The 25962-nt window shown below is 50.9% G+C and overlaps 2 protein-coding genes across 3 annotated transcripts in view; one reads left to right on the top strand and one right to left on the bottom strand.

The window, feature by feature from the left end:
• Rsph14 (radial spoke head 14 homolog) overlaps positions 1–25962 on the bottom strand; it is an 82437-nt gene that overhangs the window by 25227 nt on the left and 31248 nt on the right. The window lies entirely within an intron of this gene.
• Positions 1–25962, top strand: part of Gnaz (G protein subunit alpha z) — a 52370-nt gene that overhangs the window by 10871 nt on the left and 15537 nt on the right. The window contains exons 1-2 of one of the 2 annotated variants that reach the window (XM_046421144.2): positions 7744–7850; positions 11796–12996. In XM_046421144.2, the coding sequence (XP_046277100.1) occupies positions 12274–12996 (723 nt within the window). In that variant the 5' untranslated portion in view covers positions 7744–7850; positions 11796–12273. Of the gene's footprint in view, positions 1–7743; positions 7851–11795; positions 12997–25962 lie in introns of those variants that run through there. The other variant, XM_046421143.2, reaches the window with a different exon arrangement.

Here is a 25962-nt window from a genome sequence, read left to right as displayed (position 1 = left end):
GGGCGTCCAGAGCTAAGATAGCACAGGGCCACAGGGAAGGGCCTCCCTGGTCATCTAATGTCAACTTTTAGCAGAGGGACTCTGATAGGCTATGACCTGCCCAACTAGGGCAGAGCCATTAGTTGGGTTGGAGCCTGTCTGCAAATGGGGGAACACTAACCCTAGTCCTTTCTACCATCTGCTTGAACTCTAGTTTCAAAATAAGCAGGGAGCTTAGAGGAGACAAAGAAAGGAGGCCTGTTTTTAAGGGGAGACCTGCTGCCAGCCTGTGGTGCCAAGACCACAGGTTGTAAGGGCAGCACGGAGAAACTAACCCTGTGGTCTGGGCCCAAGTGACCAGGAGGCAGAAGGACTACATAGTTGTCCCACCTGACTACAAAGAACCCACAAACCCAAAGTCACATGTTCCCAAGCCTGAATCAGTAATATCTTACACATGCACATGCTATCATTTTTCATATATTTGGGGGAGATTTTGTGATAAATGAAATGCAAAGTCATTTACAAGCACTATAGAAAGCTTGGCAAGCAAAAGCCCTTTTTCTCTGTGTCATCTGCACTTGCTGGATAAATGAGCGCTCTCCATTCTCACTGTGAAGCATGCTGGCCTGTGTTAGTGGTAGGCCGAGCACCCCTGAGTATTTCTGCTCATACCCCTGAGTTGGCTGGGTGTCTCAAACCTGTTTATACAGTTTTTCCTTACTATAGTTACATCCTTGAATGTTACATAAACTGATAGAAAATGAGCATAAAGGGGGCTTTTATGGAAATCAAAATGGATGCTTCAGAAAGCCTCAGAAGCTATGGTCAGTTTGATGTGGATGAGACAGAAGTTTGGGAATAAGAAGTCTTAAAAATCTATTCTGATAACTTGGCCACCTCATTGGTGGAAAAAGCAACTGGATATGGCACAAGGTGTGCTGTGGTTTATATAAGGACAGTGCCAGCAATATCAGAATGTGAACCTGTACTCCAGAAAAAGATCTCAGCCCTTTCCAGACCTTGGTATGCAAATGTATGGGTATCTGTTTTAAAGTACTTATATATCATTTCTTAGGACTCCCTGCTATAACTCACATTTCAGTAGGCTAGCCAGCCAGCAGCCCAAACTTTGATGACAACTTTCAGTCATTAATGGATATTAGAAACATTCCTATAATAATGTTGGAATCTGCAAGTTGGTTTATTTGGTTGTTGTTTTTTTTTGTTTTTGTTTTTGTTTTGTTTTTGTTGTTGTTGTTGTTATTGTTTTTTGTTTTCTTGCATGAGGGGAGACCAGTCTACTTGAAAAGGTAGTAAACCATGGTCTGCAGCAGAGACAAGGCCACAGAGGCTGAAAAATAGGAGGAGGATGCATGGCAACATAGCAGAACTCCCAGGACAGGCCAACCTGAAAATTCCTTTCCTCTCCCTAGGAGGCAAAGGATCCTTAGAGCTTCCAAACCACCCCAGTGAAAGATTCCAGAGGCAACATGCAGGGAAGGGAAGTGTGGGCTTTATAGCATGGAAGGATGTGGGGCAAGGGCCACACAAGGACCAGCAGAATAATTTACCCAGAGCCAAGGCTGCCAAGGCCCTAGCCCAGGGTGTGCTGCATGCAGAGCCCACACTTGCCCCTGCCCTTGCTCCCAAAGGCTCCCATCTTATTTAGCAATGTCTGAAGTGGTCAAAAAGGTGTTTCCAAAGGGGCTGGATCTGACTAGGATGGGAGTAGGCAGCAAGAATCTCCTGCAATGAAAGCTCCAGGATGGTGGGAGAATGAGTGGAGCGGTTAGCAGAAGCTTCAGGAGGACTCTTGTCCCACACAGGAGAAGGAGCTGGAAACTGCTGAGTTTGGGATCTATAAGGCACTGGCCTGCAGCTCTTAGAAGGGTGGGTATAATGTCCATTTGACTAGTATTTGTGGAGAGGAGCAAGAGGACCAAAGGAAGCCTGGGCATGGAGGCAGGCAGACAGTGGGGCCCGTAGAATCCCAACAGAGCTGGGTCCCAGAATCCTAGGAGCATGAGGACTCCAGGAGCTATTCATGGGTCAACAGAGACCTTAGGGCCTAAGTTTCAGTATGGACTGCGTTGTGACTCCTCTGCCACAGACATTTAGAAGAGGTCATGTTAGGTGACATGCTCAAAGGGAGTGCTGGGGAAGCTTCTGAGCTCTTTCTCTTACAAACATATTTTGATGTTCATCCATCTACCCATCCATCTGCTCTGCACATCTTTCACACAGCACCTGCTTCAAGGGAAGTAGAGCTGGCAACTGGGGGAGAGAAGTCAGGGTAGCAACCCAGACCAACCTGCTGTGGGGAACCCGAGGAAACCACACACACACACACACACACACGCACACACTACAGTCAGGGAGGGCCCCTCTAGAGGAGCCAGCGGCTCCAAGACTGGTAAGGGCCTGTGTGTGGATATCTCTGCCTTCTCTTCCCAGGGTGAGATTAAGTCCCACTACTGACCTAGCCATATACCACACTTGGTTCAAGGTTACATTGGGCTGAGTTGTGAGTGCAGACTGAGTCCACTAGGCTCAAAGGAAAGGAGGCTCTCCCTGAGTCGTTTGAAAGGGGGCTTCTCAGCCAAATAGGGTGGAGCAGGGCACTGTGGGCATGGGGATAAGAGATGTAGCCATGGAAGCAGGAACCAGGAAGGAAGGGGCAAGGTGTGCAGATTGTCTTTCCCCAAAGAGCAATTCCTAGGAATGTAGCCTGTCCCCATTCCTTGTCCATTGTCATTGACATCAGGGCAAACAGGAGTTTTTATCTCCTCAGAAAGATGTAACTTTTTAGTCCCCAAATACGTGCTGTATCAAAAATGTAAAACCCTCAGGCCCTTCTTGCAGACAGTGACACTGGGCAGGTGAAGAGACACAAGTAAGCCAAAAGGCAGTGTGCATGTATGTAGCTATGTTATTGACACTCACTGAACACCTGCTCCTTGCTGGCACTACTCAGTGCTGGGATGTGGTCTTGAGAAATGGGAGTCTTGTCTTTTACACGGAGGCCCACGGAGGAGCTGGACAGCCAGCCATTCAATGAGGACATTTCATATGGCCAAACTAGAAAAGCAATGAACGTATGTCCCCACCTCCAAGACGAACATGGGTACAGATCCCAGCCCAACTCACTCCAGTGCACATTGGTTTTGTGTTCTACCCTCACAAAGCATGTCTGAATGGCATCATGTGCTGTAGCATGGAAGTGCTTCTCCCTAATCCAGGAAAACTGCTGCTCCAGGAGTCCTGGTGCCCCTGTCCTGTCCTGGTTCCCCTGTACAGTCCTGCCCAAGGGTGCTCAGCCCATCCACATCAGCTACCTACACCAAGTAAGAGCCTCCTTCCCCAAATGGCAATCCACTTCCCTGAGCTTTCTCAGGGACAGCACTCAGGCTTGGAACCCCCTACTCAGAGGGGTGGACATGTTTTTCAGGATACCCTCCACCAGGCTGCCATGAGCCACAGGAAACTTACAGAATTCCCATCTGCCCTGTCTGGGGTCAGCTCTAGGAGTTGCCCAGGCTATTTGCATCCTCAACCAGGGAGGACTGGTGCCATTCTATATCTTTGCTGAATGTTTGTCTCCACAGAGCTTGTCTTTATCAGTAATAGCCTGGCTCTCTTACTTATGGTCTTTTTACTTATGGTCTTCTTAACCAGAGTATAAGCTCTTTAATGCACAGACTCAGCTCACTCCCCCTCCCCACCGTGTGCCGCTGCCCTATGCAGGGTGGCACACATTGGGATTGGATTCTGAGCGAATATTGATTTCAGTGGGCTGATAGATCACTTTGCCCACAGAGATCTGAGGGTAGTTAACCTCGGGCCCAGACACACATACTGAGTTATTCAGGAGTAATGCGTGAAGTGGTGGAGGGTAGGTACCCTGCTGAACAAGCAAGTGGAATTGAGCTAGGATGGGATTGACCCACTTTACTGAGACAAGAGGCAGCCTCTGGCCTAAGGACAAGAAGTACTGTGTTGACACCATAGACCAAGAGTCCCATCCCTGGGTGTCATAGCCAAGAGAGCCTCTGAGCCTAGGCTTCCTGTGCACCCTCTCTGTGTCCCCAGGAGCTAGTAGGGACAAAGCCCAGCTTCTCAACAGGGGGCTGTGCAGCTACCAGACCATACAAGGTGGCCTGAGGGCAGTCATGAACAGAGCTAACCCTTCCTACCAAGATAGTAATCCTTTTATTTTTCTCTCAACCCTTTTCCTTCAAGGAGAAAATCCCAGTTTGTGAGAAAATCTCACAACCTCCAGCAGGCTCTAATCCCCACCATTTAACAAACAGAGAGTGGCTTCACCTGGCTCTTGTGCAGATACCAGGCCCTAGCTAGCAGCAAAAGCGGTTCCTTTATGCTGTTCTATATTTTAGATTACTTTTGTCTGTTGTGAGTGACTCTGGCTTTCCATTTAAAGTACAGTTATTTAAGTAAAAGAGTGCATCCATTTAAAGAAAAACATTGAGTAAATATCAGCAGGTGATACCCAGATGTAGCCATGTTAGATTGTGATGTCAGGGTGCCAAGAGGTGGAGAGCTTGATGGAAGTTGAGCCTTATAGACTCTCAGCTGGGTGACCCCAAGGAAATCCCCTCCTCTATTTAAATCTTGGTTTCTGTATCTGCAAAATTATGGCCACCTCCCAAGCATATCATGCAAGATAACATGTATGCCAGCACAGGCCAATGCCACAGCAGTGGTAGCAGACAGATGTGGATGAAAGTACATTTGTCCCCAGCATCTCTAGCCTTGGGCTGTTGGGCCCAGGTTTCCTGTGTACCTTCCTCCTCATGATGGAGGCATGCTTTAGACATGGAAAGCACAGCCAAGCTATGGCTGGGATCTGTAGCCTTCTTCCTGATCCTGCCATGCCCAGTCTTCCTGGAATGGATGCTCCCCAGAGTCTAACCCACAGCTATCCCTAATTATCGAAGAACACACATGGAAACACCTCCATGAAAAGTATGCCAGAACCCTCCCTGCACTGTGATTGGACCATTATAGTGATGTGTGGGACAAGACTGGCGTGGGAATCTGACCAGAGAGACAAAACTTCCAGTTGTGTTGTCTTGGCATTTGTGGAGTTCCTTTCACCCTGAGAAGAGTCTGGGTTGATAGGGAAGGGAAGTTGGAAATGACAGAAGAGGTGGGCAGCACAAAGGACACCTGGCTCCTCGGAGACCACCAAGGAGCCACCGCAGTGGAGAAGGTCCCTGTGGGTCCAAGCCTGGCTCTGGGAAAACCTAATGACAGCTATAACACTTGGGCAGGAGAGAAACATTCAGTATGTCAGTTGAAAGCAGAAAGCACAATGCCAGTAAGCCAGGCATAAAAGGGCAGTGGAAAATGTTTCCTTATTAAGAGGGAAGGAAACTGATTATCAGTGGCAGCCGCAGGCACATGCTTTTCCGGACCTTCAATTTCTAAAATAGAGCCACTTAGTAAGAGCTGACTAGGGGATAGTGGGTCCAGAGAGCAAAGGAGAAAACCTACTCTTTAAAAGGAGATGGAAATACCCTGAATAAGTTTGGGCCTACGGGTTCTCATGCTAGCCTGGGAGGCAAGGGAAGCACCTTAGGACTAGTGATTCAGGCAACCTAAGACCAGCAGTGCCTCAGGTGTGGGTTCAGGGAACTCCACATGCATTTCTCCTGCCAGATCCTGCAAACCATGAGACATAGGCTGGCTGTGGGATGGGGCCCTCTCCAGGAAGGGCCTGTAATCACAGACACAGTGAGCCCCATCTGCTGCCACCAGGCCAACCTCCTCTGCTCTCTCCAGGTCATCACAGAACAGCCGTTGGGTGCCAGGGTAGAGCTCTAGGCAGTAGAAGGGCCACACTGCCAGGGCAGAGACATCTGAGCAAACTGGGGTAGGGGTGAGCAGTGCTGAGTCATAACCCCATTTAGGGCTCCCTGAGCAGTTCAGCCTCCATGGGGGGATGGGGGGGACTCGAGGGCAGGGCCAGGGGTAGGTAGGTACAGGTAGTCCAGGGAAGCTGTCTTGGGTTGGAAAGGGCTCATCATTTCATAATGAGGGCTATGCCTCCTGCTGTCACCCCCAGGCCTGGAACCAGAGGCACTGCTGATCCCTTGCACTAAGGCTTGACACACTCCAAGCCAGGGCCTTGGCTGGGGGCAGAGTGGGAATTCCCAAAGGTTTAAAAGCAGTGGGGAAAATTGGGAACCCATCATTGTGCTGGGTGTATGGCCTCTCACTGCCTTGCTGGCCTTGTTGCCTGGCCACTCATCACTTCTTGGGGTCCTAACCATTGTCCCCAGCAGAGTTAGCCATCTGAACGATCTCTGTGGGCCTCAGAGATGACCATGCTTCTTTGTTCATTCACAGTCCCAAGTGCTGGCACATCTCCTTAGTGAATCTAAACTACCTCCCTTAGGTGGGCCTGTGTGTGGAATCATCAACCCTTCTAGTGGCCCAGGCTCAGTGTGGAATAAGCTTTCCTGGGAGACCAAAGGGGAGGCCAATAGGTAGCCAGGGTCTGGAGAAGTGAGGGTCTGGGCTGCTTGTCCCCATGGAAGTGGGGCATAGTAGCGAAGGAGCCTAGCCTATAAGCTGATAAGCCTTTCTACCCAAGAGTTCCCTGGCTTAGCTTGGCTTGGGCAGTGATACCTCAGTGACCTTGACTTTGGATTGCCTTCCCCCACTTCAAGAGCTGACTTTCCTGGCTGTTGAAGAGTGGCCCTGGGAGAGGCTTTAGGGGGAGAGGTTGAGTAGGGATATGGGACAGGTTAGTGACTTGTGTTCCCACAGCCTAGCCCTGCCTTATGGGTATAGACAGACAGCCATGGGTATGAGGGTTGTGTTGCCAGGTTGTATGCCCAGCAATCACAGGCTATGGGGACAGGCCAGGGGAGAGCAGTAGCAGCCGATACGGAGGGCATCCATGATGCCAAGACACTGAGAGAAGTGGCAGCACCATCCCTCCACAACCATGTCCTGCCCTGGTTCAGGGCTGTCACCCACATCTATTCCAAGAGCAGCCTCGAGAGGGCCATGTCTGGGGAAGGGGAAACATGATATGGGGGCAGGCCAGCCTGCCAGGAGTCAACTAGGACCAGGATCAGAGGCCTGAGGGGCAGGCAGGCAGGATACTGAAGGGATTCCCTGTGTGTGCTAAAGGGTCTGGCCTTGAGAACACAGGCAGTGAGGAGCTTTCAGGAGAGGGGTCCCTGAATGGGCTTAGGGTTTGGGGATTATACCTTGAAACCTTTAGGTAGATGAGTTAAGGAGACCTCTCAGAGGTCAGGATAGAATTTGTCTAGAGCCATAGATCAAGGAGAGCTAGTTTCCCAAGACAACGGGGGAGGAAGCAGGGGGGCTGCAGACTCAGGTCTGGTGAATTCATCATGCTTTATGTGCCTCAAGCTCTGCTGCTGTGGAACACGGGTAGGGCTGGCTAGTACTCAGTGATTAATCATTCCACACATCTGTACTGATCCCCTGCCACAGCAGAATAGAGTCCCACATTACAGGGAGGTGACAACTTTGCCAACACCTGCCACTTCCTGGAGAATCTCCTCTCCATGAAAGGCCTCACTCCCAGCCTGCTGACTATTCCTGGGATGCCCTTAACACCTCCCTGTTCTCACACAGTCACCACTTTATCACCAGGCACTGCCTGTCCTATAGCCTATAGCCTGTGTCTGTGTCTGTTTGCTGCATCCTCCTCCACAGCCCTCACCCACAGTGCTACCCTCTCACCTGGATGTCTTTGTGCAGGAGCCAGTCTGGCCTTAGCCCAGCAGCCACTGGGGTTGCTGGTCATGGAACTCCTTGCTCAAATCCTGACTTGCCACCTCCACCCAGTGTCAAGCTCAAAGCCACAGGTCAGTAAGTAAGTATAACAGAGAATCCCTGAATCATCATCTCAACCCCACTTGCTATACCACTGCCAGTCCCTCCCCTTCATAGCTACCTCTGCTCTCAGAACACATCTTCCCTGGTACACATGCAGCTGTACAGACACATTCAGGTGGGTCCACACACATGCATCCACAGTAGACACAGACATGGACCTATATGTGCACACCCAAAGGTATATACCTATCACTGTCACAAACATGCACCTGCATATGTGGCTTAAACCCCTTCAGTGGCTTTTTCTCTTTGATGAAGGAAAACCAAGGCCCCAGCTAGGTTTCTGTTCTGTCCTCTCACCTTGTACCTCTGTCTTCCTTGTGCCCAGCCACTCTGACCACCCTTCTGTTCTGCTGTGCCCCTTCCTTTCTCTGTACTTCTCTCCTCTCTATGCCCAGTCACTCTGACTACCCTTCAGTTCTGTAGTCACCATGGTTCATCCCTGCCATCCCTAATACACAGGCCCTTTGAGTGTGCTCCTCCTCTGGTGTGTGACCTGTACAGGGACTCTGCCCACACCAACCTGCCCAGCTCACAGAGCTAGAGACCATCAAGAGTAGCCCTCTGCCCATATGCCTACCTCTCTCCTGCACTACATGGCCTCTGCATTTATCTATCTATCTATCTATCTATCTATATACACACACACACACACACACACACACACACACACACACATCTTTTTTTAGAGAGAGAGAGATAATTTTTTAATATTTATTTTTTAGTTTTCGGTGGACACAACATCTCTATTTTATTTTTATGTGGTGCTGAGGATCGAACCCAGTACCTCGCACATCCCGGGCGAGCCCGCTACCGCTTGAGCCACATCCCCAGCATACATATATTTTAATTGTAGATGGACACAATACCTTTATTTTGTTTATTTATTTTTATGTGGTACTGAAGATCAAACCCAGTGCTTCACACGTACAAGGCAAGCCCTCTACCCTGAGCCACAACCCCAGCCCCCTGGCCTCTTCATTTTTAAGGAAATCCCAGCCAAAGATAAGGACCAGAAAGATAGGACAAGATGCAGAGAACAAAGAGGTTCAGCAGCATGGGGGAGAGAAGGGGGAAGATAGAAGCACCCAATTGATGGTGGGGAGTTACTACAAATGTGCCGACCTATGAGGCCAGTCAAGAGGTGCTACAGATGGAGCAACCTGAGGAGAGTTGAGGTGATAGATCCAGCTCTGCAGAGAACAGCCTGTGCTGGACCCACATTTGGGTGGGGGTTTTATGGGGACCTGAGATGAGAAAGTGTGAACTGCCAGGAAATGGCCCGTGGCCTAGTCTGTTCAGGTGCAACTCTACACCAAGGCAAAGTATTCCCTCACCTGATCCCCAGGAATCCCAGTTCTGAGGTTTACATCTTACCTGCCTGTACTAGACCATGTTCTAAGAATGGGGTCATTACAGGGTGTTCCAAAGGTAGCCACAAGCCTGCTTTTCCTGGGTAGCAGCAAACAGCTTGGGAGATTCATTTGGGAGAAACTTATTTTCTGGACAATCTTTGCCCAACACTGACCAGCTGAAGGAAGGATAGGGTCTGCTACCAACTGGCATTTGTATCATTTCAGGCCTGGTTGTATCTTGGATTTTAAAACATTGAATTGAAAAGAATGGTGATGACAGGGACTTCCCCAGGCAGGCTTCTCCCAAGTGGAGGTTGTTGGCAATCATGCCAGAATGACGGCACTGGCAGGAAGGGCCTTGGTGCTCCCAGAAGCATAGCAGGCTGAGGTCTGCTCACACCCTTTCCATCCCAAGGGGTTGTCAGATGGGGTTAAGTCATTAGCAGGGACAAAAGAGCAGTCACAGGATTCCTTGACCTTGCTAACATTCACTCCATAGCAGAGAGAAGCAAGCCCCGGATGTGAATTAAAGTCAGGAGCTTGTCAATGCCATTACATTTGTTTGCAGATTTTTTCCTAATATTAGTTCATTGAAGGAAATATAAAAGATACAATAAAATAGAAAAGAGAAAAAAACTCTGCTGAGGTTCCATAACCCTGAACTCATTGCTGCTAGGGAACTAGCGCCCAGACCTCATGTGCATTCCAGCACATGAGTACACTACATGTATTACACTCAAGCAGGTGCTCCTAGACATCTACTGTACCATCTCAAGGTGCTTCTTGAGGCTTCCATTCTCAGGCATAATTTCAACCTCAATGGGATTCAGCCTCATTGAATGACCCTTTTAATCACTGCTCTCAGCAGAGATGTTCCTGGGGTGTTCCCTGGTGCACTCTTCTTCCATGGAGGCCTGGCAGATGGAACTGCAGAAATGTGGGAAGATTGCTCAGCCTCACTTTCTTCCTTTCTTCTTTTCATCCCCAGCACCTATCAAGGGCCCACCACATGGAGAGCACTGCTTTGCTCATGTTGGGGTCAAGGCCAAGATGGGCCCTGCTCACCTGGAACCCCCAATTAGGGAGGAGGCTGCATCAGCACACAAAGTCATGTAGGTCACTTGTTAGCTGGGGGCCTCTGTGGAGGTAGCAGTGAAGAGAGAGCAGGGTAGGCGGTGGAACCTGGCCAGGGAGAGGTCAGCTGGTGTGGGGAGAGCAGAGTGATTTTCTTTAGGTCCTGGAGCAAGGAAGGTAAGGAAAGCAGAGGCAGCTGGGGCAGGTTGAGTTTTGGAAGCTAACACACCCAGGAGTATAGACAGAGTGAGGCCCTTAGCTGGCAGGTCTTGTCTGCCTCAGGCCTTCCCACCTCAGGGCCTACCATAAGAGATATTAGAGGAGTGAATGCTGGTCATGGCAGAATGGCTGAGGAGGGAAGGCAAGGGAAGAATTATGCGATTGCAGGTGCCTCCATGGGCTCCCAGTCAGTGTCAGAAGCCTGAGCTCTCTGGTAGAGGAAGACTGGCCCAGCCACCCAGCAGGTCACAGGAGTGTTCTGGGGTTTGCCCCTTCCCTTGCTTTCGACAGGATGCTATAGCCTAGGCCCAGCCAGGGTCAGTGAAAGATTCCACCTCAGACTTGGGGAGGGGGGACTTTGGGCTACCATGCATAGCCTAGACTTAGCGATTCCCACTGTCCTTGGGAGGTACCCTGGCCTTCCCCAACAAGACTTCAGCATAGTGCCCTGTCTTGCAGACCCTGCCCACCTGCTAGCCCCTGACCCATGCCTCCATCCTTACTTCTCGCCCAACCAGAAGTAAGACCACCTCTGCCTATTCTTCAAGGCCATCCCCAAGCCACTGTCCACTTAGGTACCCTGCGTTATTTATCCCTACAGTCTGCAGCCTCTGCCTGGTTTGGTCCCTGTGTATCTGCTTACTCCTAAGGTTGGTGCCACAGAGTACCATGAGGGAAGTCAATGGCCAGACCTCCCTCCTGGCACATATCCTATTCTGTGAGAGGAGAGGTTACCCAGCCCCTGCAAGAGGAGGTGAGAGGCAGGGAGGCATCCATTTATCCCAGACCTGAGGTTAAGGGAGCCTGGGCCTCTGCCAGGCAGGGTCATACCCAGAACCCCACTGTAAAACAGGGTGAGGCTAAGCTCCGTGGGTACCTTTGGGTAATAAAGCACCAGAGGGGCATCACAGCAGGATCATATTATTGAATCCTATTCAGATGCAGAGATTCAGAGAAGGTGAGGTCCGCAGGGTCCAGTGGGTAGGACCCAGCTTGGGGTGCAGATAGGCAGAGGCCTTGTATACCTCACTTCTCTTCCTTGTGCACCTGGCTTCAGACAAATTGGACCAACCAAGAGAGAAGTAGAAGGGTAGGCATCAGCCAGACATGTTTGTTTTGCTGTGATTTGGGCACTAATCCTGCAGCACGCCAGAGGAGCAGGGAGTCAATGGATCATTCCCGCGCTTTCAGAGCCCAGTTTCCTATCCAACCTGAGGTGGGGCTGGGAGGAGCAGCGGGTGGCTCATGCTGTTGTCTGTTTGGCAGGTGAAGGGCCGAATGCACTGCTGGGAGTCGGAGCAGCCTGAGGCAGGGGGGCCACAGGGAGTGCAGGGCCCTCCAGCCGAGCTTAGCAGCATCGCCACAGCAACCAGCAACCAGAAGGCAGCAGCCTAGGCAGACGCAAGCAGACGGCTTCCCACCGTGGCCGAGGACAGGGAATGACTACGGCAAATCAGACCACACTGCTGACAAGGGAGGTGGAGTGTCACTAGAGGAGAGGGTGCGGCCACCACCCCGCTGCAAGGAGCGCCATGCCAGCTGGAGAAGAGTCACTGGGGCAGGGGCTGCAGTGTGATATGACCTGGCCTTACACCCAGTGCTGAACTCTCCCAGGGTAGCTGACTCTTGTCTGCTGGGCGCATCAGCCCACATCTCACATTCCTCACTGCAGCCATCCTTACCTGGTGGCAAGAGGGAGAGGCACCTATCTGTGCCCCACATCTGGGCCTATTGCTGCTGGACCATGGGATGTCGGCAAAGCTCAGAGGAAAAAGAGGCAGCGCGGCGGTCCCGGAGAATCGACCGCCACCTGCGCTCAGAGAGTCAGCGGCAACGCCGTGAAATCAAGCTGCTCCTGCTGGGTACCAGCAACTCAGGCAAGAGCACCATTGTCAAGCAGATGAAGATCATTCACAGTGGTGGCTTCAACCTGGAGGCCTGCAAGGAGTATAAGCCCCTCATCATCTACAATGCCATTGATTCACTGACCCGCATCATCCGGGCCCTGGCTGCCCTCAAGATAGACTTCCACAATCCTGACCGCGCCTACGATGCTGTGCAGCTGTTTGCACTGACAGGCCCCGCAGAGAGCAAAGGTGAGATCACACCTGAGCTGCTGGGTGTCATGCGGCGGCTGTGGGCTGATCCTGGAGCACAGGCATGCTTTGGCCGCTCCAGTGAGTACCACTTGGAGGACAATGCAGCCTATTACCTGAATGACCTGGAGCGCATTGCTGCACCTGACTATATTCCCACTGTTGAGGACATCCTACGTTCCCGGGACATGACCACGGGCATTGTGGAGAACAAATTCACCTTCAAGGAGCTCACATTCAAGATGGTAGATGTAGGCGGACAGAGGTCAGAGCGCAAAAAGTGGATCCACTGTTTCGAGGGTGTCACTGCCATCATCTTCTGTGTGGAGCTTAGTGGCTATGACCTGAAGCTCTATGAGGATAACCAGACGGTGAGTGGGGCCCAGGTTTTCATGGCTTGTTCCTGCCATCCAGGGAAGCAGGTAGACTCCTTGGACAGGGAGAGGCTATGGGCAGTAGAACTGAAACTATGCCTGATCTAGCCATACATGTCTGCTCTAATGTGATGGGGCCATGTGTGTCCCTCTTTCTGTCCTCAGGAAATACACTGTGGAGTGTGGTGGATGTTGTGGGCATCATAGGACCTTACGGTCACTTCTTCACTTCTGCCAGGATGTCAGTCCTAGAGTGGTTCCTGGCAGGTAGGACCATGCTAGGCCCTCAAAGGTTCCTTGTAAGAACAGCTCTCCACAGCTGCCCTGGCCTTGGGGGACTCATTTTGACCTAGGTGACCATGCTCTGACAGACCCATGATATTCTGACACCTTCTAGATGTTGCCATACTCCTTGGCAACACACCAAGCAGGGATACCACGCCCACAATCAGTTATAGCCATCCTGTCCCTGTTGCAAATCATACTGCCCTTGTGGTTCTTGCTGACTCCAGGAGACCAGGTTGCAAGGTTACCCTCACCTCAGTGCAGTGGACAAATCATACCCATGCCTAAAGCACTGAGGCCTTAAAGGCCACAGGACGAGAGGGATGGGGAGGCAAGCCCCTGGCAAGGAAATGGTGGGTAGCATGCTCCGGTCCAACTGAGATAGAAGGCCCAATCTTCCCAGGCACCTTGGAGTAGCAACAGTGGAAGTGATGGAAGTGGCCAGGGCTGCCCCACCCTGAGGGCCATCTCTTGCTTTAAAGAGGTTTTTGTGCTTGGCAGGAGCACTAAGCAAAGGCTTTTTTCTTAAGGACAGGTTTCTTATGAGAAAAAGGCCTTTCTTTTCAGTAGAGGGCTTGCCTAGCATGTGTGAGGCCCAGTACTGAGAAAAAAAAAGTGGGGGGGGGATAGCCTTTGAGTTGTGTGGGGGGGGGGGTCCCTCAAGGAGCCATGAATGGAGCTGTGGGTGCCTAGGGGGCAGTAATAATGTTGGTGAGGGGACCTTGTCAACATGGAACCTCCGTCATGCTGGGAGATGAAGGTCTGTCCTATCCCTTTTGAAGCACTGGGCCTCCAGGGTCAGCTGCAAGGATGGACTCCTTCCTTCATCTGTTCTTATTAAGGCAGGTGATAGCTTTATTCTTTGGGTTCATCCAAGGGTTCTAACTTAGGTTCTGTAGCCTCCAAGGGAGGAGGGCTGGGTTCCTGAACATTTTTCTGGGCAGAGAGGGTCTGAGGCCTTTTTGTCAGGTCAGTATAAAAGTAGAAGGCAGGATTCACCTCTTTTCTCTCCTCTTTATACATCTAAGGGTATTCCCTTTACTGTGTCCATGAGTTGATGGCTTCAGTGGCTGGTGTAAGGAGCTATAGATGTCAAGTCCACAAGAGGCTGGTGCCTTATGGCCCTATTCACAGGCCATGTCTGTCAGTGAGTGAGTGGTCTTTGAATCTTCTAGTCCCTTTTACTTCTCTGGCTGCCCCCACTTGAGCATCATAAGTGGTTCTAGATAAAGGTGACATCCCAGCAAATGAGGGAGGTCAAGCTTTGTTTATAAAACATTACTGTGGACAGAGACAGGGCTTGGGGTTGATCAGGCTATGAGGCAAAGTGAAGTGCCTGGGCTGGGCTGTTCCGAAGGACAAGGTCATGGCAGGTCTGCTGGCCACACTGCAGCTGCTAGTCACACAGGTTTAGGCTGTTGGCTCTCTGCCCCAGGTATCTTCTACTGTTTCCTGGAGCTGACAAAAAACTCTGCTCAAAAGCCTTCCAGGTCTGTATCTGGGGGATGCCTCATCCATCATCTCCAGGGTGGACATGGCAAATTCCCTCAGTGCTGGCCTGGCTCCCAGACCCATTCTTTGGCTGTGCCCAAGGTGTGCCTGCACCCAGGAGGCAGGATGCCTGGACCCTAAGTTTTATGGAAGATTAGTAGTCACCTCTGCTCTCCAAACCTGTCAACAAGGAAGAGGCCCCAATGACCTCAAAAGACAGGCCCAAAGCCAAATTATTGCCTGCTCCAAACCCTTCTGACTTCACCTAGCCCATGCCTACTGCCTTGATGCCTTTCTCTGCTCTTTCTACTCTGCCATTTACAGCTTGTTTTGCTCTCATAGCACTGCTTTGCCCAGACTTAAGTTCATGACCATCCCTGTCTTCTTTCCCCATCCGCCAGGGCTCATCCCAAGTGACACTCCTTTAAGTGGCCTTCCATGACCTTATCCAGTGCCTGCACACTCCTTCATTGAATCATTCATTGCAGGGTGGGTCGTTGCTCACAAGCCAGCAAGCTCCTGGGGGCAGGCCCTGGGAGGCCTGGGTGGGCCCCTGATCTCTAGCCTTCTTCCAGCCCTACCCCCCATGGGGATCTCTCTGAGGCCTGAGCTTGCCTTGTGAAAGAACCAGGCTCTGGGATGTTCAGGGAAATTTCTAAATAAAGGGGCTGGCAGCTGGGCCTGCAGCTGCCACCACCACCACCCTGGTTTCCACAGGCCTGGGGAAGTGATTGTTCACCAGAAAAGGAAATTCTTGATGAGAAACCCAAGCAAAACTGGAAATTCACTGGATTCCAAATGGATCTGACCTTTCATGCTCCACCAGTAATATCTGGGGATGGAAAACAAACAGGCTGCTGAGGAAAGACAATACCCTCCCATGATTCCTCCAGCTGGCTGCCATGGGGTGGTGCAGGCAGTGAGAACTGCTTACCTCTCTCCAGCTGAGCCAGGGCTTACTCCACCTGCACAGAGGCTAAAACAAGCCTGCCACCTTCTGCCTCCTGGAATGCCCTGAACTGTCCTCTCAGCCCCGACAAAGGCAAGTCAGCCAAAAATGAGTCATGCTAATTTTTGCAAAAGCCAAATGAACCTCTGGGTCCAGTGCCAAGGCTCTGGACATGGCCCCTCCACAGCACTCCTTCCCTGCTCATCTCTGAGGCCTTGTTTTCCCTCTGATGGAGACTGTGGTACCCCCTGCCCCCATGCCTGGTGAAGAAACCACAGCACCCCCCCCCCACCGCCCAGCTTGCCTGCTGGTTCCTACGTCAGCACGTTGCCAAGGAGAGTGTCAGCATCTCTGGGCTTCTGGTTGTGAGGGCTGCAGCAAGCACAGGGTAGCACCCTGGAGGCAAGGGCAGACGGATTCCCAGCCACCCATGAACTGTGGCAACAAAGCGCAAACAAGGAACCATACCTGCCCTTGGCCAGCATTCCGCTCTTGTCTCCAGGAAGAATTGGGCAGAAGGTGGGCAGGCTTGGAGAAAAATGTAGTGACAGAGTACTGACCAGCAGCCAAGGGTGCTGGTCCCTAATGGGAGAGCTGATTGAGACCCTGTCCCCTTGCAGTCCTGGTAGGTACCTGGGCTTTAAAGCTGGATGGGCCTCCAGTACCCCACCTGGTATCCCCCCAGATGGCACCAGAGGCCAAAACACAGGATAGCATGGGGATTTTTCTCAGGCACCATTCCCTAACTGATCCTGTGAAGCAGCAGCACCTGTTACTTCTGTCATAGGGGGAGGCACTGAAGCTCAAGTGCAGGATGGTGCTAGCTAGCTTCCCGCCCCTAATGCTTCCTCTCACATGAGGACAGTCCCTGAGAGGCCCAAGAACCTACTCTGGGCTTTTCACTCAGCCAGGCCCAGGACTCTGCCCTTCCTCCTTACTGTATTTACATAAGTGTCAATTGACAGAGATAGGTCACTCTTCGGCCTCAGGACCACTGTAGACAAGGAGAAGTGGAGACACTGGCATCTAGCAGCCCATGTGGAGAGATGACCATTACTGTGACCAGCAGGAATGTGTCCTCACTCCCCCATCAGAAGCAGGACCTAGAGCATACTTGGTGAGATCCTTGGGGAAGTGGGAAGGCAGGTGACTAGTTTCCAACCTCTGCCCCTGCAGATCAGCTGATGGACTCTGCTGGCTGCTTAATGGTGGATGAATTCTTTAAAAGGGACAGATTAAAAGGCCTGGTTGTAAAGTGTCAAATGTTTTAATGTGGAAACCTACAGAGAGCTTGCTGCCCATTTCCCAGTAGAGCTGTCAGCATTCCCAGCCCTGTGGCAAGCCCATTGTGTGCCTGCTGCGTGCCTGCTGTGCATGGCCCTGGGCATAAGCATGAGCCTGATTCTAACAGCAACACAAGGAGCTTGAGGGGCAGGGGACAGTCATACCAACACAGCCACTACTTTACTCCACAAACCCTCATGCTTCTGGGGACACCTGCCCTTTCCTTCCAGAGCCAGAAGGCACAGTTCTGAGGGGTAACCCTTGTTTTGCTTTCATCTAGAACCAGTGGTACCACTAGGGCCCTAGAGGCAGACTGGGCCACCACAAAACACCATGGGAGAACCTTTGCCCCACCATCTGTCCAAGAGACAACTAGCCAACATGTGTCAAGGAGGGGAGAGCAGGGTACAAGGACATTCATTTGTGGGAGTCAAATGCTGCAAGGCTATCTCTGACTCTCAGGGAGGACCCTGCACTGTCCCCTGGGGATTCCAGAGATCTCCTATTTACCTACCAACCCCATATCCTATGGGTGCAGGAGTGCTCCACAGAGGGCTTTGGGGGTATAGATTGGATTCCACCATGGGGGCTACTGTATAACTGGCCTCCCTTCAGGGAGAATAGAGGGCAGTCACCACAGGGCTCAAGACATGAGTGGGTGTCTGGACCAGCCCTCCCCACCACCACTACCACCAGTCTGTGGTAGGACCACAGGGAGCCCTGACACAGCCTGTCTTCACTTTGCCTCCTGCTTCTGACCCAGTTCAGGGCATAGCTCTAGTGATAGTATCTAGTGCTAAAATTGTGCCTCTGTCTGCATGGGGTGCCAGAGAGAGGCACAGTTTACCCGCCAGGAGCCTACTGCCCTTCTCCCTCTGGGCACTGATCTCCCAGCAGCCCCCTCTGATCTCATGTTGTGCCAGGAACTGGCACACAAAATTTGTCCATGAGAACCATAAATCATTGCAACCCTGGGACAGTGGGGACCTCCTGGGCTAGAGCCAAAGCAGAGGCAGGCTGGCAGAAGGGCATCAGTTCCCAAGGACTAGATGGCCCCAGAGGTGACACAACAGAGATGAGAGGCAGAGAGGGCCAGATGGAGGCAGGTGCACAGTAGGGAGCAGCTAGCACACAATCTTCCCAGCCATTTCCCCCACCATGCCAAGTATGCATGCACAGATGGACCACTGGTCGCCTAGATGTGCTTGTGACTGGCTCCACAACCCAAGATCCCTGGCTCCACTTCCCAGCCTTCATTTTTGTCCTAACTGAAGATTGCAGCTAGCTGGTTGTCACTTGGGTGGGCCTTCAGCTGCTCTGGGCCTGTGGTTTGTGATCAGTAAGTAGTGGATATCTGCTTGCCCAGGAATCTAGGCTTCGGGTCCATGATAGGTGGGAGATGCTGGAGAAGGAAACAGATCCTGGTACCAGGTCCTTGGTGCTTGCCAACTAGCATTTCAGATCACTGAGCTAGGACCTCCTCTCTGCTGTCAGGGGGACACACAGCCTCAGAGGCCTCTATCAATAACAATTTCTGTCCTTCCTTCCCTGTCATAGTGGGAGCTCCACTTGCAAAACCATTCCTTAGCTCCTTTATGCAGTAGTTCTTTACCCTTGTTTGATCTTCAGTGAGACACTGGCCAAAAGGTGGGGTGAAGCCTACACCTGAGCTTGGGTACTTGATTTTTAATAGATCTCTCTGTCTCCTACCTCAGCTACACCTGTGTGGTGATTTGGGTTTCTGATACGGCTTTTCCATTTATCCTTCTTTCCTTACCCTTATAAACCTAGCTCTGTCATTGAGTGTATCAGCTGTCCCTCTGTGGGGTCAGTCACCTCCTGCTGTGTCACTAGATACCACTCCCTGGATACAGGCTATCACTGAACACAGCTGGGTAGCCGCTGGGCCACTAACCCCATCAATCCATTTTTCACTGTGATGATAGATAAGTAAGTAGTGGGTATCTGGGATGTCCATAGTGGTCCTTGGATCTCTCAGACTAATGACCCTACTAAGACATAAGATCAGCCAGCTTGGTACATGGATGGGGCTTCCTTATAGTCTAGTTGTGGTCAGTCTTTTGCCTAGCACTGATAAACATTAAGGAAAGAAAGAAAGCACCTCTTCTGCAAAAAAGGGCACCAAGACCAGGGGATTAGGGATTAGCAGTGGCAGAGCCTCCCTCTCTCCATACCAGTCCAGTGCAGGGCTGGAGCTGACTCATATACCTTACCAGAGGTAATTTTTCAATCTCTAGGAAGTTTATTAGCTGACATCATATTGACAGTGTTAAATCAGCCAGGTGGCAGTAATTATACCACAGAAATTGGCAAGCCCTACAAATCAGCTCCCCCATACCACATTGCCCTTACCAAAGCCAGTTGTTAAATGTTTACCAGCACACCATAGGCAAGTCCCCAACCCTGGACAGAAGAGTCTGTCCTAAGTCAAGCTTAATGGTGAATTATTAGATTCACTGTTTGCATCTTTTTGAAGAACAGAACAGTATCTTTGTCTTTCTGCTCTCCTCTTTTTTTTTTTGCCATTTTTTTTATTATCTACACATGACATTACAATGATCTTGGCAATTCATACATTTGTATCGTTGAGGTATAATTTCTCATTTTTCTAATTGTACAGATGCAGGATCACACTGGTCATAGAGTCACCTATATACATACATCAATCATAATGTTTATTCTATTCTGCTGCCCTTCCTATCTGCCCTCCTCTTACCCACTAACCCCATATATTATTTCTATTCACATTTGTCCCACTCTCCTGCTGGCCATAGGTGGGAAGCCACCAAAGAACCACAGGTTGCCTTGGTTAGTATTTCCAGTGTCTTAGAGTCCAAAGTGGCTTCATGGTTATTCTGACCCTTATTCCTGCTCTCCCTGGGTAGGTTTAAGAGCATCCTACTGCACAGAGAAGTAACCTGCAAACTGAGAGTTCTGGTTTCTCTTTGTCATCAGCTACTATGAGGCCATCTGCTCAAGCTAGGGGCCATCCTGTGTCCTCCATCTGAGAGAAAACAAGCCCTCTGATATTCAGGAAGCAGTCACATGTTGTATGTGCAGGTTCCAGGCCCAATGAGCTCCCAGTCTAAGAACAGAGGGTCATTTCTTTCCTCCCAAGTGGCCAGAAAAGGCCTGAGGCTGGAAGGACCTCTTCTGCCCCAGCCACCAACTTGAAAGAGAAAAGAGGGCCTAGACATCTGGAGCAGGACTTGATTTTGCTGGGATGAAGACAGGGTGGTGATCTGATCACCACCTGAATCCAGCCCTAAGGCTGTGGGCACTATTGGGGCCATGAAGAATGCAGTACTGTGCACAGCATCTTTCAGGGAAAGCTGGCCCCGTCAGGCACTCTGCATCAGGGGCAGGGAAGTACCAGGTAGGGTCTGGTCCCAGGTGCCACATCCAATCCCTAACACTGCCCATGCCAGCAGTGCTACCAGAACACACTGTGATAGAGTTGGAATTGACCTGTGCCTCATTCCCAGTCTGCGTTTTTTTGCTTACCAGACTATTGCACTGGATACTCACAAAGATGCCCCTCTCAGGTTGTACCACAAACTCAGGGCTGAATGGCTCCCCACCCTGCTTCTGTTCAGCCTGCCCTGGCTAGTAGGTAATTAATTTCCTGAGCGCATTAGCCCTGCTCATTATGCACACATCAGAACAGCTCTGAGTTTTAAGACACTGATTATTATTGTTTGAAGGGATTTGTATAATCTAAGAACTGAAAAACAATTTTTCCACTTATCAAGAACAGACTTGAGGGTGGAGGCTGAGGGCACTGTGGGCCTCACTGACCTGGTGTTACCTCCTGGGTATTGGGGATTCTACTCAGGGGAGTTCTGTTGCTGGCCCTGAACAACAGGAGAGGGGTAGGAATGAGAGCAGGATACGTGTGGTTCACCCTATGGGGCAGAAAGATGTCTGTGCTGACAGGGCACAGGGCTTTCTACACAGAGCCTCGTGGAGCTCCCCACGGCCCACAGGCTCCTACTGTCTAGTTTCTGGAGGGATTAGAATGGCAGTTAGCCAGGGGAGGGCACTGGGCCCTGAGAGAGACACCCAGCATTGACCAAGTCAGAGTGAAAAGTGTCCCTTCTCCCTACATGTGTCTCCAAATTGTGCAGGAGGTAAGTGCTGGTCACAGGAGCTTGGGCCATATGTCACACTAATCTGGTCTTCATTGTACCCATGCTAAATGCCTCCTTGGCTCCAACACTTTGTCTAATTTCATTAATAATAAAACCTGGGACAGTCTTCCCAGGGCCCCAGACCCCATGGCCTCAGGTTTACCAATGAGGCTAGCCCCACACACCTTTACCTGGCCTGTGGTAACCCAGGGAGAAGCTGAACAACATCCTGACCCAGGAGATTCGGAGCCTTCAGGGCAATTTAGCCCAGCCAGAGAGTGGTCATGGGCAAGTCCCTTCCTCACAGGCCTTCCAAAAGCAGCGACAAGTGAAAGCTGGAAAACCTGTGACCTGCTCAACATTCCTGAAGAGCCGCAGGCCCTGGCTTTTCTGTCCCAGGGCTCCAAGACACTGGAAATACTAACCAAGGCAACCTGTGGTTCTTTGGTGGCTTCCCACCTATGGCCAGTAGGACAGAAACTAGAGAAAAACAACTGCACTACATGAAGCCAGGCACATCTCCTGCTTCTCTTGGAGCCTGAGGATGAGACCTCAGAAGAGGGCACAGCCCCAGGTCAGACCCAACCTGGCTCTGCCTTAGCACAGACGAGCTTGTCTAGTTTGCCCCCCTCAACTGTAAAGTGGGACTGGCTACAGATCAAGGTTAAAAAGGTGCTTATAGAAGAAATGGACAGAAAGCCTGTAATGATGCATTTTCTTCTTCCCTTCTATGATCATGGCCCAGTTTAAGCCTGAGCACAAAAAGACAGGGTTGTTATCTACTATTACTTGTGCCTGTGCTTGGTGTGGTGTTATGGCAGAGGGAAGTGTCTGCTTTGGAGTGTAGACCCTGAGGGGGCTCAGCAGGGCGATGAGCCTCTCCCAACCCCAGTGGCCTCACCCATACAATAGGTACCCTTGCCTGGTTTGGAGTAGTTGAGAAGACTGTGGTAATTGTCAAAGAATTGATGGGAACATGGTACCTGCCTGTTATTGAGCCTGCCAGCCATTTAATATTTCTCTCAGAGACAGCCCTGAGCCGTATCTGCAGGAAAGTGAGTGAGCTGAGCCCACACACAGCATGAGGCCCAACAAGGCCTGTCCACTATAGAACAGGCCAAGGCACAGGTGGCTGAAGCTGAGCCTGGGTCCCCAGAGGGACAGCTACCTCTTACTAGGCTACTGGGGCCTAGCATCATAGAGGGCTAGAGACACCCCACTGCATACCCATACAATAAGGTTTGGAGCAGTACTTCCTAGACTGTGGCCTCTGAGCCATGAGTGGCACCCTGAGCTGTCTCTTTCTGTCTCCCTCACTGCATCCCTTACACAGGGCTTACACGGCCATGGAGATGTAGGTGAGAAGAAGAATGGAAGAGTGGTGAGGTGTTTAGAGTCCCACCCAAGAGGTAGTGATACCTAAGCTGAGTGACTAAAGGGTAAAAGCGTCCTCCCAGTGAAGAGTGCAGGCTCAGGCACCTGCTTGTAAAGGGGGCAGAGGATAGTCATCCTTGGTGAAGCTGAGAACTCAGAAGGTGCTGGCCTGGGTTAGTGCTTTCAGCTGCCAAGAACCATGTAAATATGGGGTGTGTCTATGACAGTAATAGCACCAAGCATGGGGTACTCTGCTTTCTCGTCTGTTTTTTAAATCACTGCTCACAGCCTACTTCATGGCTTGTACAACATGCCAAGAGATACAGCCTACAGTATAAACATAGCATCTTTGAGGATATTCTTGGGTCAAAAATTTATCATTGACCAGAAGGTTCGTCTCAAAAAGTCATTAGAGTTGTCCCAGGCATTAGTTCCCACTGAGGCCCAGAGATGATAAGACAGACCAGGAGTCCTCAGCCTGGGGACACCACAGGCATGATGTTCCTCTACTGTAAGGTTTGGAAGTGACTGTACAATGCACCAGCCTCCCTACATGACCTCCTGGCAACTTTGCACATCTGATGACCAAGTCTTTGGCCAGGGATGCAAAAGTTTTTTCTCCTAGAGCAGCTTCTGAGGTAAGACAAAAGCCTCATCCTAGATGCTCTTATCCTGCCACACCCTTCAGACAACTCCAGAGGGACCATTTTGAAGCTTTAGGCCTGCCTAGGCCATCTGCCAACACACCAGCCCTCACAGCTGGGTAACTGCTGCATTCTGAGCAGATTACCACACATGCAGTTATGGGTATTGGAGATAGGAGCAAACATCCCCAGGTTCCAGGCCCCTGATGTGGCAGTGCCTATGAACCAGGAAGTAAGTCACATCTGGATTGTGTGGCGCGCGCACACACACACACATCGTTGTTCTCAAGAGAGGCTTCAAACTTGAACTAGATTTTAGATAGAGTCTTAGTTTGCTCCAGCCTCACTGTTCCAACAGTTGGAGATGCTGGGTTAGGCCAGTAATGATCCAAGTACTTTTTTTCTTCCATAAAGGATAAGCATTGTAGAAATCCATTTTATAGGCCACAAACACAGGTTCCCCACTGGGATCTCTCCTCCTTACCCCAATTTCTCAGGTCCATCACAGGACTGGCCTAGGCCTACTACAGATGGTTTCACAAGCCTTGGCACCTACAGGTGTGAGCTGGGGCTGCAGCCCCAGTAGCCAGCAGTGCAGAATTGTCACCTCACTGAACATTACTAGGCTATAGATCCCAGAAGGTCCTGTGAAGCTGAGATAGGAGGGACTTCATGAACTACAGTTTCCTTGCACAGGTCTGTGTCTGTGTTAACAGCCTCCAGTCTACCCGGCACCTGTTTCCTGTTGTCTACTAATTTCCTGTCAGTGACTGACAGCAGGGGGACTTAAATCAAGCCAGCAAGATTTAGCACAGAAATAAATAGGAGTCAATTCTCATTTCAGCTGAAGCAAAGACAAACTGGGACTTTGAAAGAGGTGCCCCTCCCTGTAGGATGGGAAAACATGTGAGTTCCAGCATGACCTGCAGCTGGAGCTTCATCCCATAGTGCCGCTGGCCTGCTGGGTATGAAATGGAACAGAACACTGGGGCTCCAAGCCCTTTCAAAGCAGATGCTCCCAGAATCTTGTGGGAATTTGCTCTCCCAGCACTGGAAGCCTTGGAGTATTCCTAAATCATTCCCTCCCTGCATGTGACTCCCACTGCCTGTGTCACACCCTGGGCTTTGCTTCCCAGGGACTTTGACCAACAAAGAAAGGTTCTCATCAGACCGAGATCTAGCCAGTCATTGATTCTGAGATCCATTGAGGACAAAAAGCAAAATGGAAGGATGGGTGAGATGCTGGGCCTGTACTAAGAGGCCACTGCTGCCAACATACAGACTTGACAGAGCACAGTGTCCAGCAACTGCCTTCAAACTCCTAGAAATCCCTGTCAGGTGGTGAAGCCCCACTGGGACTTGAGAAAGTTCTGGGTTCAGTGCCATTTATAACTCGCCCTAGAGTAGGTAGGGCAACCTAGAGTAGGTAAGGCCCTGGCTCGACAATAGTCCAGGGTTGTCAATAGGCCATCTGTGTCCACTGAGACTGCCCAGTTCAGGCTGGCCAAGCAACCCAACTCCAAGTCCCTCACCCAGCTCTTGAGGACTTCATTCACAAGGTGGGTTCAGAGCTGTGGAGAGGGATGTGTGGTAGTTGACAACAGAATCAAAGGAAATGCATACCAGTACATTGCACACAGTCTCTAACCCCTCTCTACCACACAGATGAGGGAACTTGGATTCCAGAACAGGTTGCCCAAAACCAAGGACCTCTTGACTTGGAAACCCCTCCACTACATCCTGATTATCCTTGGCTATCCACTGGGCAGGGTTGGGAGGCTATATCCCTTGCTGTCATTTAGAGTCACCCTGGCCCACTCCATGTTGAACAGGCAAATAAGAGGCAGACAAGCTGAACTGCATGAGACAGGAAGTAGCTCTCCACCATTTCTGGCAGGTTCAGAACAAGGGCTTTCCAGGCTATTAGGGCCTGAGTTATGGCTTTACTGGCAGACTGTTATCTTGTTTAAACAGTCCTTGCTGTTTGAAGTGGCAGGCCTGGCCTGTGCTGTTACTATGAGCATTGCACTTATCACTGGGCATAGTTGTTTGGGGCGGGGGTTGGGGGTAGCAATATACACAAGCAAGCAGAGGTTCTGACTTCTGGACTCATCTCTACCCAACTGCCATGGCAAAGAAGCCCCATCTGTCACTGCCCGAGGCCTACAGAGCTAAGTGCTCTACAAAATGGGTGCATCTGTCCTCCCTCCCTTCCTGGGCTGGTTCCCGCAATGGGTGGAGGTGGGTAGGGATGGGGAGAAGAAAAAGTGACAGTAAGAGGCATCAGATGAGGGAAGAGAGCAGTGGCCCTGAAGAAAAATTGAGGGCCCCAAGAAAACCAGAGACCCAGGAGTGTCTCATTTCATGAAGTACAGCCCCCAGTTGCTAATCCTTCTGTGCCACTCACTACTTGAACCCAATGGGTCTTGTGGATCTAAGGCTATCTGCAGGTGGCATTGGCAGCTGGGGTGGGTGGAGCAGGAGCCTGGCAGCTGGGTGGTACAGTGTTCCCAGCAAGGAAAACCCATCTAGGGGAGCACAGCAGTGGAGTTGGGTCCTGAGGTCTCTGCACACAGAACACAAGGGGATTGGCCAGAGGATGCTAAGTTATAAAAAATTAAACCCAAAGTTTTACCCACCAAGATACAAGATCAGACAATTCCCGATCCTTTAGAGCTGGAAGAACACCTGCTTATCAAGCCTTTTCTGTCTCTTCTGTCAAGTTGACTACCTGAGGGCCAAATCCATCGGTAGCTGCACCTGTGCAAGAGGCCTGGGGCACCCA

This window comes from Marmota monax, unplaced genomic scaffold (genome assembly GCF_021218885.2).
Source record: "Marmota monax isolate L192 unplaced genomic scaffold, Marmota_monax_Labrador192_F-V1.1 WCK01_AAM20220418_F8-fsc00157, whole genome shotgun sequence".
NCBI lineage: Eukaryota > Metazoa > Chordata > Mammalia > Rodentia > Sciuridae > Marmota > Marmota monax.
Note: the sequence above shows the minus strand (reverse complement) of the source record. Positions and strands in the feature narration are given on the sequence as shown.